The sequence below is a fragment of the Neoarius graeffei genome, chromosome 9 (assembly GCF_027579695.1).
Source record: "Neoarius graeffei isolate fNeoGra1 chromosome 9, fNeoGra1.pri, whole genome shotgun sequence".
NCBI classification, from domain to species: domain Eukaryota; kingdom Metazoa; phylum Chordata; class Actinopteri; order Siluriformes; family Ariidae; genus Neoarius; species Neoarius graeffei.
The window spans coordinates 86,979,287-86,994,796 of NC_083577.1; the positions used below are offsets into that span (position 1 = coordinate 86,979,287).

General features: G+C 42.0%; 1 protein-coding gene across 1 annotated transcript in view; it reads right to left on the bottom strand.

Moving 5' to 3' along the window:
* thsd7ba (thrombospondin, type I, domain containing 7Ba) overlaps positions 1-15,510 on the bottom strand; it is a 480,459-nt gene that overhangs the window by 25,075 nt on the left and 439,874 nt on the right. The window contains exons 24-25 of the mRNA XM_060930603.1: positions 11,400-11,573; positions 11,187-11,282 (exon numbers count right to left, since the gene is read on the bottom strand). Of these exons, the coding sequence (XP_060786586.1) occupies positions 11,187-11,282; positions 11,400-11,573 (270 nt within the window). The remainder of the gene's footprint in view (positions 1-11,186; positions 11,283-11,399; positions 11,574-15,510) is intronic.

Genomic DNA, 15,510 nt, shown 5'->3' on the forward strand with positions numbered 1-15,510 from the left:
CCACAGTGTTGCATTACTGCCATCTACAGGTTTACCTTTGAGCGTACACTGACAGTTCCATCATTCTGTCGCTAAACAAACAGCTGATCACACCGAGGTGCTCGCTGAGCGCCCATATTTATTAGTTTGGTCCTGCATTTCCTTTCCTTCATATATAACATAATGTCTTTTCTTCTCGCTTTCTTTCCGTTACTGTAGTCGCTCTTTCATGTTTCATTCGCACACTCACGTCTTCCATTTTTCTCTCCTGTTTCAAATTTGTATCCCACAATGCCTTGCGCGAACGGGGAAAGCCAACCACGTGACGCATGACGTAGTATCTTGTATTGGGTCATGGTGAAGCCGGAAAAAATAGCGGAGAATTTGAGCCACGTGGAGATAAATTCATTAATTGTTCTATTAAAAAAACTAATCAATTTGGAAGTCTGTGATTCGAATTCCGTAGTTTTCGGTCACTAAACAAAAATAACTGTCTGTCGGGGAACATTCTTTTTATGACCTACACTTGAAAAATCTGAATGACAGTCTAACTTTAATAAATGACATGCTTTGACATGATTTGGATTTATCTGCCAGTTTGCTGAATAAAACACTCTCTTGCTTTTACATTTGTCTGTCGCCTGCACTTCTGACACCAACCCTGATCAAGAAAAAAAAACCCTGATAATAAACAGAAACATAATCTGTCCATCTCTGTTACAATAGTCATGTTATAGTCCTATAAAAGCGCCGAAACATTCACAGATAGTTTTCTCAAAACATGGTGCTTGGTAAATAAGAACTCAGTTTATAGGAGTCATAAATATAGTTATAAATAGAGTTGTGTGTGTGTGTGTGTGTGTGTGTGTGTGTGTGTGTGTGTGTGTGTGTGTGTGAAATAGAAAGCAGTCATTGTAGTGCTGCTGAAGAGCTGAAATTCATAAATATCTACTGAAACGATGTTCACATTCGAGATTGTGTGAAAGGTGAAATTTGTTTTCTTTAACATCACACTGACTGACTACTTCAGAACCTTCTCGTCTCCTCACTCCTGTTTTTTTTTTCTTTTCTGCGAGATGGGTTTACCTGCTGACCTCAGTGCTGAAAGAAAAGTGAAATAAAAAAAGTAAAATAAAAAGGAAACAGGATCAAACGCCATAGTGTCAGTGTGAGAGCCGTGTGCTGTCTTTAGAAGGAACGTTCATGCAGTCTGGTACGTGAAAATTCAAATCTCAGTCACAACAGTACACGTGAGCTGGAGAAGACTTCATGAAACATGGATATCATTAACAGCTTTGCAGGAAAGACTTGCAGCCTTATAAATAAAACCACACTATAATATTTTGGCTGTTGTTAATACGTTATGAATATTTTCTTTATTTTTATTTTATTTTTTACTTATACGAGTCTACTGACGTCCTGATTGTGAAAAAGTACAAACGAACATGTACTTTAGTAAAAGTATGAGTACTGTGACAAAACCTTGATTAAAACTAGAAGAAATGAGTCAAACATCTACTCGAGTGAAAGTAAAAAAGTATCCACATTTAAACAGAAGTGGAAGCAAATCATTAAGTCAGAAGCTTGATAAAACCAAGTCAAGTAACACGTCTTTAAGTTTCGAGTCCTAAACAGGTCATATTGTGTTCGTTATCAAATGTAGGGTAATAATTAGTCACATAAATTTATACAAATCATGCAATTTTTTTAAAATTTATGTTCATCACTGTCTAGTCAAATTTTATAACTCCATTATAAACATATAGATATTTGAAAAAATATCTCCCATCTCATTATCTCTAGCCGCTTTATCCTTCTACAGGGTCGCAGGCAAGCTGGAGCCTATCCCAGCTGGCTACGGGCAAAAGGCGGGGTACACCCTGGACAAGTCGCCAGGTCATCACAGGGCTGACACATAGACACAGACAACCATTCACACTCACATTCACACCTACGCTCAATTTAGAGTCACCAGTTAACCTAACCTGCATGTCTTTGGACTGTGGGGGAAACCGGAGCACCCGGAGGAAACCCACGCGGACACGGGGAGAACATGCAAACTCCACACAGAAAGGCCCTCGCCGGCTACGGGGCTTGAACCTGGACCTTCTTGCTGTGAGGCGACAGCGCTAACCACTACACCACCGTGCCACCCTTGAAAAAAAAAATAAAAACTGAATATATCAGTTTAATGATACATGAGATGACGTGCAGACTGTTTTCACGAAGTGTACCCATCTGTACATAATTGTTAAAGAAGGCAACTGGACTTGCTTGAAATCTCTGAAAGAAATGCAAGAACATTGTCATTCCCTCCATTTCTGGACTATCTGAAAAACTCAGGAGGATCTTCTACAAACACAACATCCCTGTACACTTCAGACTCAGTAACACTCTGAGGCAGAAACTGGTCCACCCCAAGGACAGAATACCTAGATACAAACAGGACAATGTTGTGTACACAATTCATTGCAGTGAGGAATGCATGGACCTGTACATTTCGTTGGGGAAACGAAACAACCGCTTCACAGGCGCATGGCTCAACACAGGAGAGCCAGTTCCTCAGGCCAGCACTCTGCAGTCTATCTTCACCTCAAAAACAAAGGACACTTGTTTCAGGACTGCAATGTACGCATTCTAGCCAGAGAAGACCAGTGGTTTGAAAGAGGAGTAAAAGAAGCCATCTTCGTCAACCTGGAACGACCATCACTGAACAGACAAGGTGGTCTGAGACACCACTGAGACATCAGCCACCTACAATGCAGTCCTTGGCACACTTCTCAGAAAACTGAATACACATCCACACCAAGACTCAGCTGACTTCAGTGACTCACAGGACAACCCACAGATCACCCTAATGACTCTCTAGGCTGCTAACACCATTCACACCCAGCCTCTAGTGACCCTGACACCTGCAGGATGGCTGAGAGGGTCAATGACCCATGTGACCTCAATGACTCTCCTTAGGGTTCCTTTTGGTCCACTAGAGGATAAATACCTGGAACTCCCCACTAGTCAGATAGAACTGAAGAAGCTTTTCAGATGAGAGGTGAAACGTCTTCAAGGATTTCAAGCAAGTCCAGTTGCCTTCTTTAGCACCTACGGTTTATGATGACCTGGATGACTGAAAACCTTAATAGACAGACACTATATTGCCAAAAGTATTTGCTCACCTGCCTTGACTCACATATGAGCTTAAGTGACATCCCATTCCTAATCCATAGGGTTCAATATGACGTCGGTCCACCCTTTGCAGCTAGAACAGCTTCAACTCTTCTGAGAAGGCTGTCCAGAAGGTTTAGGAGTGTGTTTATGGGAATTTTTGACCATTCTTCCAGAAGCACATTTGTGAGGTAACACACTGATGTTGGACGAGAAGGCCTGGCTCTCAGTCTCCGCTCTAATTCATCCCAAAGGTGTTCTATCGGGTTGAGGTCAGGACTCTGTGCAGGCCAGTCAAGTTCATCCACACCAGACTCTGTCATCCATGTCTTTATGGACCTTGCTTTGTGCACTGGTGCACAGTCATGTTGGAAGAGGAAGGGGCCAGCTCCAAACTGTAAAAATAGTCTGCATGCCTAGGTGCTTGATTTTATACACCTGTGGCCATGGAAGTGATTGGAACACCTGATTCCGATAATTTGGATGGATGAGCAAATACTTTTGGCAATATAGTGTATGTACCATCCATCCATCCATCCATCCATTATCTGTAGCTGCTTATCCTGTACAGGGTTGTGGGCAAGCTGGAGCCTATTCCAGCTGACTATGGGCGAGAGGCGGGGTACACCCTGGACAAGTCGTCAGGTCATCACAGGGCTGACACATAGAGACACACAACAATTCATACCTACGGTCAATTTAGAGTCACCAGTTAGCCTAACCTGCATGTCTTTGGACTGTGGGGGAAACCGGAGCACCCGGAGGAAACCCACGCAGACACAGGGAGAACATGCAAACTCCGCACAGAAAACATGCAAACTCAAACCCAGGACCTTCTTGCTGTGAGGCGACAGTGCTAACCATTACACCGCAGTGCCACCCGACATATGTACCTATCTATCTCAATTCATTTTGGATTGACTTTGGGATTTGCTTTATGCAGCTTCAAACGTGAAATGAAATTTGAAGTGGTTGCTTTTGTTGTTGATGTCTGATATTCTTGAAGCCAGCTTCTTCAAGCTGCAGCCCTTTTGTTGTAGGTGAAGACTGCTGTCTTTGGGAGGACAGTGTAAGAAGTAATGTGCTTTCAGCCAACGAGCGCCTACCCTACAAAGAAGGAAACAAGACTGAGGCGCCGCAGAGGGAGAAAGAGCAAATGGAGGAGGGAAAGACAGAAAAAGGAACTACTGCCAGAAATGCATTCTGTTGAAGACAGAGATCGCCAAGCTGAGAGGAAACTTCCAGAAGGAGTGGCTATGTAAGCAGCTTGATCGCATGTTGCATTCACTGTAGGAAATCTGGCTGAACAGGAAGGAGTGACAGTACATTAGCACCGCGTGTGTGAAGAAATGTGCATTTGTTCTTGTAAAACTGTAAGTTTTTGTGCATTTTTGTTTGCTTGCTCTTACATATATATATTTATATACACTGTGTGAAATAAGGAATTTTAAGCAGATGGTCACAGGACAGACAAGTCTGAAATGTTGTTGATCTGTTCAAAGTTCAGCCTGTCCGAATGACGGGCCAAAGGCCCGGAACAATACGGCCGGGGGTCCGGGGCCCGAAGCTGAAAGGCTTTAGATGCCTGGAGATGGCTTCTCAGCTATGTCCAGGCACACTGTTGTGATCTTCAAAGGCCAAATTAGACTAGACATTTGTGACACCTCATCGAATCCAGGGACACATGTCGGCCGAAGCGAATCCGAGATAATCGCAAAAGAAGCTTTTTTTTTCAAAATTTGTGATTTTCATTTTTTTTCCATCATGTGCAAGTTGAGATCTTGAAGAATGCAATCAGTATTTCAGATAATAGATTGTTTTGTTGGAAAAGCATTTTTTGTTGCAAATTGTCTCGTTTTTGTCAGGACTGTAGCCTGCTGGGGGGTGTGGGTAAATTACCATATGGGCCATTCACATGATGATTTAAGTCTTTTGTTTTGTTTTGGCGAATCAGCTGTATGATACGAGCTGAGCTTGTGGCTACTTAACTGCATACAGGCGTGTAATTTCACTATGGAATGAGCAAGCTAAACAGAGCGCAGAGGAGCTGAAACACCGCGAAGCAAACAGACGCACGGTATTTACATCGGAGATAACCATTTCTAGCAAAAAAACTCAACCAAAAGGAAGTGTTCTAGGACTACATTATTCCATCGGAGGCATTGGTGTGTGCAAGGCGACGTTTCTCTTTCTGATGGGGTAAGTTTATTAATCTAAGGCTGTGTGGTTATTTTTGCATGTAATGGAGAGTGTTGTGGTTTGGTTACATGAAACTAGCATTGTGTTAGTTGTGTTATCATCGTGCTATCTTTCTTTCTTACGGTGTGAGTAATTTTTCAACCACAAAATGTTAAAGTATACTTTAGGACTTATTTTTGTACTTCATAATTGTGTTGGGCATACTTTGCATGGAAGGAAAATTGACGTGGTGATCTTTGTTTACATGAAAGTAGCATCGTGCTAGTTAGTAGGGGGTAGGGCTTTCCTTAATCTCATGCAAATGAGCAGCATTATGTGCCCGCCCTACACCCAGAGTAACTGAGATGGAAAACTTTGAGTGCGATTTTCTCCCTTTCCTGTTTTAAAAGGTATGCACTTTCAAAAGGCCACACATTCTTCAAATATTGTCAGATCTCCACATGGAAGGCATCATTGGAAAGCTTAGAAACTGTACTTTCTGAATCTGTCAATAACTCAAAATGCCCCCGGGCCAACATGTGTCCCTGGATTCCGTTATCTGACACATTTGTGGCTAACTTTACAATTTCATAAACAATAACACGGCTGGATCGCTGAAATGATCGAACTAGTTTTGTTGGAACTTTATTGATGTGATTCATGAATAATTACGACAAAAATGGTGAATTTTAACAATCTCTAAAATATGTGGTCCATAAAAGATATAAAAGCATAAGGTATCATTACTATATTGTCTGGGGCAGTTATATGTAATGCTCTGTTGAGTAATTTTCTCTTATCTGTAAACCAAATTAGGTCGGCCTTTAAACAGAAAATGTGACAATAAAATATGTCGACTACTTATACTATTGATGTAAACTGCTCATTACTATTATTTAAAGGAAGACTCCCTTTCAGATTTTTCAAGTCTAGGTCACAAAAATAATTTTCCCCAACACCCAATTATTTTTGTTTAGTGACCAAAAGCTACTGAATTCAAATCACAGACTTCCAATTTTATTAGTTTTTTTAAAATAGAACAATTAATTGATTTAGAGCCACGTGGCTCTAAATTCTCCGCTATTTTTTCCTGCTTCACCATGACCCGATTCAAGATACTACATCATGCATCACATGGTGGGCTTTCCCTGTTCACTCAAGGCATTGTGGGTTACAAATTTGAAACAGGAGAGAAAAATGGAGGACGTGAGTGTGCGAATGAAACATGAAAGAGCGACTACAGTAACGGAAAGAAAGCGAGAAAAGACGTTATGTTATATACGAAGGAAAGGAAACGCAGGACCAAACTAATAAATATCGGCGCTCAGCGAGCACCTCGGTGTGATCAGCTGTTCGTTTAGAGACAGAATGATGGAACTGTCAGTGCACGCTCAAAGGGAAACCTGCGCATGCGCACACGGACTTCCTCTGTCTGCTTGACTGCGTGAAGCGAGCGATTTCGTGCACATTATTTGCTTTAATCCCCTCAAATTAAATAACTTCCCAGCCACAGAATGGCCTGATATTTTGTGAAATATTACAGAAATAAACAGATATCACAATCACCACATTTCAGACGGAACTAAATTTCACCGATTTTATGAAATCGAAAGGCCGTCTAGCTTTAACTCATATTTTATATTCTATTGCAACTTTAATCAAGTTTTCAATGAGTTTGACCTCATCATATTGCCTTAGCAGCAAGCCGGCCAGTATAAATAATCTACACATGAACATATGACACTGTTAAACTCACCTCAGCATGTCTTTTACAATCGTTTAACCCACCATTGGCAATGATAAAGTCACTGTTACAAACAGTGCAGCGTGCAACACTGTCATTATTTTACCTCTATTAGGCAAAGGGGACACTTTCGTGGAGTCTGAGGTGAAGTTTTTTTTTTTTGGTACTCTGTCAACGACGCTCTTGGATACACTGAACTGATGAACTCTCCATCTGGGAGAGAACACGTAAAGCCCGCCCACACACAACACTGATTGGTCTACTTAACAAGACAGAGCAATCAGCATGCACTCACGTTCTTTCTCAGGGAGCTGCTATCAATACGTGGGAGACTCCTGGAACTTCCAGGAGAGTTTGCAATAATTCAACTTGTCGGACAAGCAGATGTGGCTTTGACTTGCCCAGACTGAACATTTAGTTGCCCCGTCCAATCTGATTACCGCTAATGTCGAGCCCTGATTATTTTTATCAGCCATCTGGTCCAATGCTTTTGAAATCGAAGACAGACAAATGTGAAAATTACCGGTCAATGTCTGCCGGTCCGGCCTTATTTGCCACACTGTATATACGGTATAAACAGTAGAATGTCACAGAGACAGTGCTCATGCTTGACGTCTTGAAGCTTTAGTTAGCTCTATTCTTTGTATTAACTTTAGATTAGCTTCATGCTGTCTCTGCTGACAATACGAGGATCGCAGCTCCTCTTTGATAGCTTTTGATACGTGATTGTGCTTTCATTTTACTTTTATTTCTTGTAACTCTTATTATTAGTAGTACTTAGCATAATTAGTGCTTATTATCTTGGTAAATCTTAATCAAATAACCTGAAACCGCCAGAGAGGGTGATTCATGTACTTTATCTTTGGCTTGAGTTTGTTTTTTCTTGGAAGAAAGTTCTCACAGGCTTGACACAGGACCATCAAGGGTAAGTGGATGCCTACACTCGTAATTCTGTAGTAAAGTTTCTCTATTGTGCTGGAGCTCATTCCAAGCTGAGAATAAATCTTAAATTAGGGGTAATTTAGGATTTTTTCGCACAATGACTACTGCAAAGTGCTTCTCTCATCGGGGAATGTGCAGTCTTTCAGCTTCGGCGTTCTCTAGAGCACGGTGATGTCGGACTGGTTGAACTTTGACCTTGTAAGTGAAGATTGATGCTGATTTGCTGAAAATGAATTGTTTGTTCGGAAAAAGAATAGCTGATTCACTGCATACTTTGAGGGTCTGGTTTTGAAAATGTATCAAGTCTTTCCAAGTCAAAGAGCTCGAGTCCAAGTGAAGTCACAAGTCACTGACATCAAAGTCGAGTCAAAAGTCAGCAAATTTGTAACTCGAGGCCAAGTTGAGTCCAAGTCATGTGACTCAAGTCCATAGTACTGCATTTAAAAACTCAAGAATTCAAGAGTAATTATGGACTATAGACCCCTTCGCATGTTTGTAAACGAACCGACCGTTGCCAGGATGCGCGCGCAGCCTGGACTCAGAAACAATGGCGCTGCCCATAGACCGGCATTATGAGCTGTCAGATTATGCAAAACAATTGTCGTTACAAGATCGAGAACGCTACATAAATAAGTTAACTCTAACGAGTGGACATCGCCTACCAGATCCGTATTTAATTAAAGCGTGGACGGACGATGTTAGTAAGTTCCCTCCTCATTTTCCTCTGATACCTGAAGGCAGTCATACTATTTACAAAAAATGTCAAACTCAAAAAAAAAAAAAAAAACCTATTTACAAAAGTAGCCTGCCATCAACATTCTGGTTACAGCGAGACTACAACTTGATTAACAATGGGACATTCATATTAATTTTGTTTTAATCAAATTATGCCAGTGATGTGATGGCAATGTGGCTTTAGCTACAACAGCAAATACCAACACTAAACAGCAATTTGCAGGAGGTGATGGCATGAAAGGAATGATAGTGTAAAGAGCGCAGCTAAGAGAAATCAGAGCTGCATAAAAAGCGAGAGGCAGAGAGCAGAAATGAAACTGAACGGGGCGGGAGCTAGGTTAGAGCAGTCAACGTAAGTTGGCATTTAGAGTGAGGGCACACAATTTTACCTTTCCATCCTTGCTTTAAAATTGTGATTTTCGGTATACACAAATAATGATGGCACAAAATCTGGACTGCTTGAGTCAAGCGAGAGCTCTCCTACAAACAAAATTGCATGCAAAGCTAAGTTAACATGCTAACAATATTCATTACATTGTGTAACTATGACCCAGCTAATCAGACAAACGCTACCAAAGTATTTTGCTACATCAATAAACGAAGACTAGAAAGAATAAAAAAGAAAGATTTAATAAATAGCCTGATCTTACCTGTGATGAAGTGGGCGCTGCAAACCCGCACATTTTTGATGGTGCTTTCATCCCAGTCTACACGTTTGATGGCTTGTCGGCAATTTTTTTGGAATGGGTGAGATCCTGGAATTCTGTACATTTTAACCCCATCACTGCTACGATTCTGACACCCGACAACACAACAACTAGGCATTTCTTCCAAATATTTCTTCTCATCTCTACCGTCGCTGAGTCTTTTTTGGGTCCAGGCTGCGCACGCAATTTCCTCTTACGTATGAATGACGTTTACTGCGAAGGGGTCTATTTTCACAGATCAAAAATGAACAATGAGACGTGATTATATTATTTTTGATTAATTAACTTGTTTGTTTGTTTTATTAAATATTTACTACTCTTCTGCTATTCTGTTTAATTCTTATTATTTTCTTTTAATTCTTTTAATTAATTGTTTTAGATTAAAAATACAATTATTTTATGTAATTTTATTTCTCTATTGTTTACTGTTTTTGTTTTTGCTTCTGTAAAGCACATTGAACTGCCATTGTGTATGAAATGTGCTATATAAATAAACTTGCCTTGCCTTGCCTTGCTAATAACTCTGTTGGAAAGAAGGCTAAGGCAATGTTAACAAGGAAAACAAAACTCGCTAGTAAATTTACCAAAATTAAAGTTAACTACAAATGAATGAATGAATGAATGAATGAATGAATGTTATATTAAAAGCATGCATGGTCACACACAGCAGCTGTGCAAGAGAATATCTCTTTTTAAATGTAACCATGAAAAACTTAAGGGTCATCATGAAACCATGAGGAGTAGAAAGTATGCTTTTATTATAATTTTTTTTAAACGCAAGAGTACGAATCTGTCCGTTTGTTGCCATCCTCATAGTTGAAGGTTGGCCATCTAGGAAGCTATCAACTAGCTTCCCTGAATTCTCTTGGGTGATTATAGCACACCAGAGGGACCCAAACTCTCATCTGGTGGCGGGTACACATACCATATAAATCTACAGGCAATTTAGAGTAGCCAATCAACCTAATCCACATGTCTTTGGACTGTGGGAGGAAACCCATGCAGACACAGGGAGAACATGCAAACTCCACACAGAAAGGCCTCTGTCAGCCACTGGGCTTGAACCCAGAACCTTCTTGCTGTGAGGCAACAGCGCTAACCACTACACCACCGTGCTGCCCATAAGAGTATAAGTATTCAATTTCAATGAAACTTAAGTAAAGTACAAATCCTTCAAAATCGGACAGAGAAGTTTCTCAGTAACATGACAAGTTGTGTTTTTTGTCATTAATAAACTTCCAGAGAGAAAAAAAAAAGAGGCAGGTGAGGGAACGACTGTTTACAGCTAACATGACAATTGAAACTTGTTCAAGAATATCAAATATAACAATAAATGGATAAAAAGTGCATAATGGGCTTCATTAATAAATAAAACACTGTAATCATTGGTAAGTTGGTAATAATAATAATAATAATAATAATAATAATAATAACTGCTTCATCACACCACCCTGTCACTCATTATTGTGTGATATCTTGAACAACTTGGAGTGGTTTATTGCAAAACATTAGCTAAATAACATGCAAATATTAATGTGTATTAATGTGTACTTCACAGTAAAGGCAGAGTTCCTCGAATGCTATATACCCTTATGGAGTTAATGCCAATTCAGACTCACTTAACCCATAAAATACATTTCAAATATATATGTTAAAAAAATTATTATTATTATTATTATTATGAGATGTCCAGTTGTATTGTGATGATGTCGTTGCTGTAGTTGTTACCATGGCGTTACCTGTGACGTTGACTCCATCTGAGCGCTGACACCACACCTCCCTCAGGTTGTCATGCCACGCACTTGTCTTCCACTCGTAGCTGTGGCACTTCCCTCCTACGGCAACCAGGAGGAACAATTAAGATGTTTAATGGTTGTTGGTTTATTTGTTTTATTATTATTTGTAAAAAGCTTTGACTTTTATATACCCATAATATCCATAATGCACAGTACCTTTACACAGCCGTGTCTCAATTTCCTGATTTGGGCAGCTCTCCTGGTTCTCTAGCGTCTGGATGATAACAGCTCGTGAGCGTGCCCGATGACCTTCGACCTCAAAACTCCGCCCTTCCACACATGTCAGCTGACACGAGCTCCACGATGACCAGTCTGTCAGGTGACAGTCACCTAGAGCAGAAACATCATCATACATTATACAGGACACGACCTCGAATCACCTCCAAAATATGGATGGGGTGATGAGTATGGTCAATTCCAGAATTATTGACACCTTTCTTGAAGATATTGCTTCAAATAAACATTGTGTACATTCAGCATTTCTGACTAAGACAACTTCAGACATCACTGGAATTGTGTATTTCTGAGTTGCAAATTTTGTTAAATGTCATTACATTTCAGATCAAAACCTGGTGGCTTCTGCCAGGAGGGTACAATTTGGTCATGGAGGAATCTTTCCAAACAATATAATCACATCAAAAATATTTCCTAATCAACACAAAAATGCTGCGTTAATAACCATGTCAGTCTTTGGGTACAGATCCTGTTGAAAAACATTACAGGATGAGTCTTGCTGCTTTTATTCTCTCCAAGTGTCACGGTTTGTTTATTTTAGGGGTGCCAGTAATTATTAATCCAGTGTTTAGCAGACAAGAGGGTGGCATGGTGGTGCAGTGCTTAGCACTGATGCTTCGCATTAAGAAGGTTCCAGGTTTGAGCCTCATGGCTGATGGGGGCCTTTCTGTGTGGAGTTTGCATTTGGAGTTTCCTCCAAAATTCAAAGACATCCTGTTTAAGTAAAATACCCAGCCACTGGAGTTACACAAGTCAGTGAATAAACCATAGGTGCTAAAGAAAGCAACTGGACTTGCTTGAAATCCTTGAAGATGTTTCACCTCTCATCTGAAAGGCTTCTTCAGTTCTGCCTGACTAGTGGGGAGTTCCAGGTATTTATCCTCTAGTGAATCAAAAGCAACCATTGGGGAGTCGTTGAGGTCACATGGGCCATTAACTCTCTGATACCCCTTTTCCACCAAATCAGTTCCAGGGCTGGTTCGGAGCCGGTGCTGGTTCACAACTCGTTCAACTTGCGAGCCAGCTGAGAACCAGTTTGCTTTTCCATAGCTCACGGTGCCACATCATTACGTCGCTGTATACGTCAGTTATGTCGCTGTATACGTCAGTTACATCGCTAAGTTTGCTTAAACCTTGGCACGAATATCGAAGCAAAACCAACACGGAAGAAGCAGCAGCAGCAACAACAACAATAATAATAATGGATGACTTTGCATTTGTACAGCTGCTGCTTCTTGCCGCTTAAAAATGGCGACCTTTTGTGGTCTTGTTATTGTTGTTGGTCTTAACAACTCCGCCCCCCCGCTGACGCAAGTGGTTCTTTCCTCTGGCCCAGCAGAGAGTTGGTGCTAGCCTGGAACCAGTTTTTCTGGCCCCAGAGACAGTTCTTTGTCAGTGGAAACAGAAAACCCGGTTCCAAACTAAGCACTGGCCCCGAACCAGCCCTGGAACTGCTTTGGTGGAAAACGGGCATCAGTCATCTTGTAAGTTGTTAGGGTTACTGGAGGCTGGGTGTGAATGGTGTTAGCTAAACTGCAAGTTGGCCTAGTGGTTAGTGTGTCTGCCTCTTGACCGGGAGAGTGCGAGTTCTACTCACGGTCGGGTCATACCAAAGACCATTATAAAAATGGCACCTACGGCCATCTGGCAAGGCATGCTGCAATACAGATGCAAGTGGGGAAGTCAAAACTCTCACAGTTACCACTGTAACCCTAGCTATATAATAGGTGGGAGGCTGAAGGCTATCAAAATGGAGATCGGCGCCACACCCATGCGCCTCAAGGAATTGGGTGGTACTGGGACAGGAGACTGCCTGCCCTGGAAGACCAGATCCTGGCATGACTTTGACTTGACTTTGGACCAAAAGCAATCCTAAGGAGAGTTGTTGAGGTCACATGGGTCGTTGACCCTCTCAGGCTACATCCACACGACAACGGCAACGAGATTTTTTTTTTTAAATATCATGTCCACATAGGGCGGCACGGTGGTGTAGTGGTTAGCGCTGTCGCCTCACAGCAAGAAGGTCCTGGGTTCGAGCCCCGGGGCTGGCGAGGGCCTTTCTGTGTGGAGTTTGCATGTTCTCCCCGTGTCCGCGTGGGTTTCCTCCGGGTGCTCCGGTTTCCCCCACAGTCCAAAGACATGCAGGTTAGGTTAACTGGTGACTCTAAATTGACCGTAGGTGTGAATGTGAGTGTGAATGGTTGTCTGTGTCTATGTGTCAGCCCTGTGATGACCTGGCGACTTGTCCAGGGTGTACCCCGCCTTTCGCCCGTAGTCAGCTGGGATAGGCTCCAGCTTGCCTGCGACCCTGTAGAAGGATAAAGCGGCTAGAGATAATGAGATGAGATGAGATCACGTCCACATGGGCAACGGATCAGTAAAATATCAGGTTCATATGGCAACGCAACGCTTGCTGAAAACGATGCAATACACATGCCACACCTCTATGTGCGCTGTAAGACGGTCCCATCGGAGACACCAGAACAATAGAAGAAGTAGATGCATGAGCATAAACCCCTTCTTCTGTAGCATTAGCCACATAAAGTTTTGATTATTAGTCAGTAGCGTAAAATAGTATCTATTGTCTAAGACACTTATTTATATTTCATATTAAAACGTCTATGTAAATTAATACATAGAAAGCCTGGCCAGGCGCTGAACATTCTTCTGCCTTCACTTTAAGAGAAATTCAGGGCGAGCATGAGCCTAGGTTCTTCCCTGTCACTGTCACACGCGCACACCTTCTCACTCCCTGTCCTATGGCTATAGTCCCTTTAAATCACGTGCTCGTTTTTTGAATGGAGACGCGGAAAGAGGAATGAACGGGGGTAGATGGAGAGAGAGAGGAATGAACGGGGGTAGATGGAAGCCGGTACGCCAACATTCTGAGATCCTCCAGAATTCTTTAATGATCTGGAATAAATTGAATGCTACACATTGATGGATTGCTTTGTTCTTCTACGCCCTTTTTGAGGAATGTATTGTCGGACTTAAACCAGCATCTGAAGAGGTGATCGCTCCTTTTTTCCCTATTTTTGCTGGCGGGATTGTTATGTGGTTGTGACGTCATCGTAAACAAATCCGTTCTACTCATCCAGACGACTTTGCAACAGTGCCGTTGCCAGATTTTTCCACTCTGTAACCCGTTCTCAAAAGATTTTGTTTTGGGGCATCCAAAACGCCGGTGCCGTGTGGACGCCAGGACGAAACGATAAACAATTTTATCAGATTCACCTGAATCCGTTGCCGTGTGGACAGGGCCTCAGTCATCCTGTAGGTTGTTAGGGTCACTGGAGGCCGGGTGTGAATGTTGTTAGCAGCCTAGAGGGTCGTTAGGGTGATCAAGGCTGCTAACAACATTCACACCCAGTGTCCAGTGACCCTGACAACGTACAGGATGACTGAGAGGGTCAACGACCCATGTGACCTTAACAACTCTCCTTAGGATTGCTTTTGGTCCACTAGAGGATAAATACCTGGAACTCCACACCAGTCAGACAGAACTGAAGAAGCCTTTTGGATGAGATTTCAAGGATTTCAAGCAAGCCCAGTTGCCCACAGTTTACGATGACCTGGATGACTGAGACCCTTCACAGAAATGAGCCAGTGCACACTGAGTGCCGGTTCCAAGCATGGATAGATTGAGGAGGGTTGTGTCAGGAAGGGCATTCAGTGTAAAACCTATACCAAATCAAATATGCGGAACAGACTCACTGTGGCGACCCCTAACGAGAGCATCTGAAAGAAGAAATTTAGCAGAAAAGAGCATTCACTACTCATGAAAACTTCTTTTATGTTTGAAAAGAAAAAAACTGTGTGGAATTAACTTTGTAATCAATAGCCGGGACCAGGAGCATTTACGCACAGCATGTAAAATAAAATAAATGAATATGGGCGGCACGGTGGTGTAGTGGTTAGCACAGTCGCCTCACAGCAAGAAGGTTCCGGGTTCGAACCCAGCGGCCGGTGAGGGCCTTTCTGTGTGGAGTTTGCATGTTCTCCTTGTGTCTGCGTGGGTTTCCTCCGGGTGCTC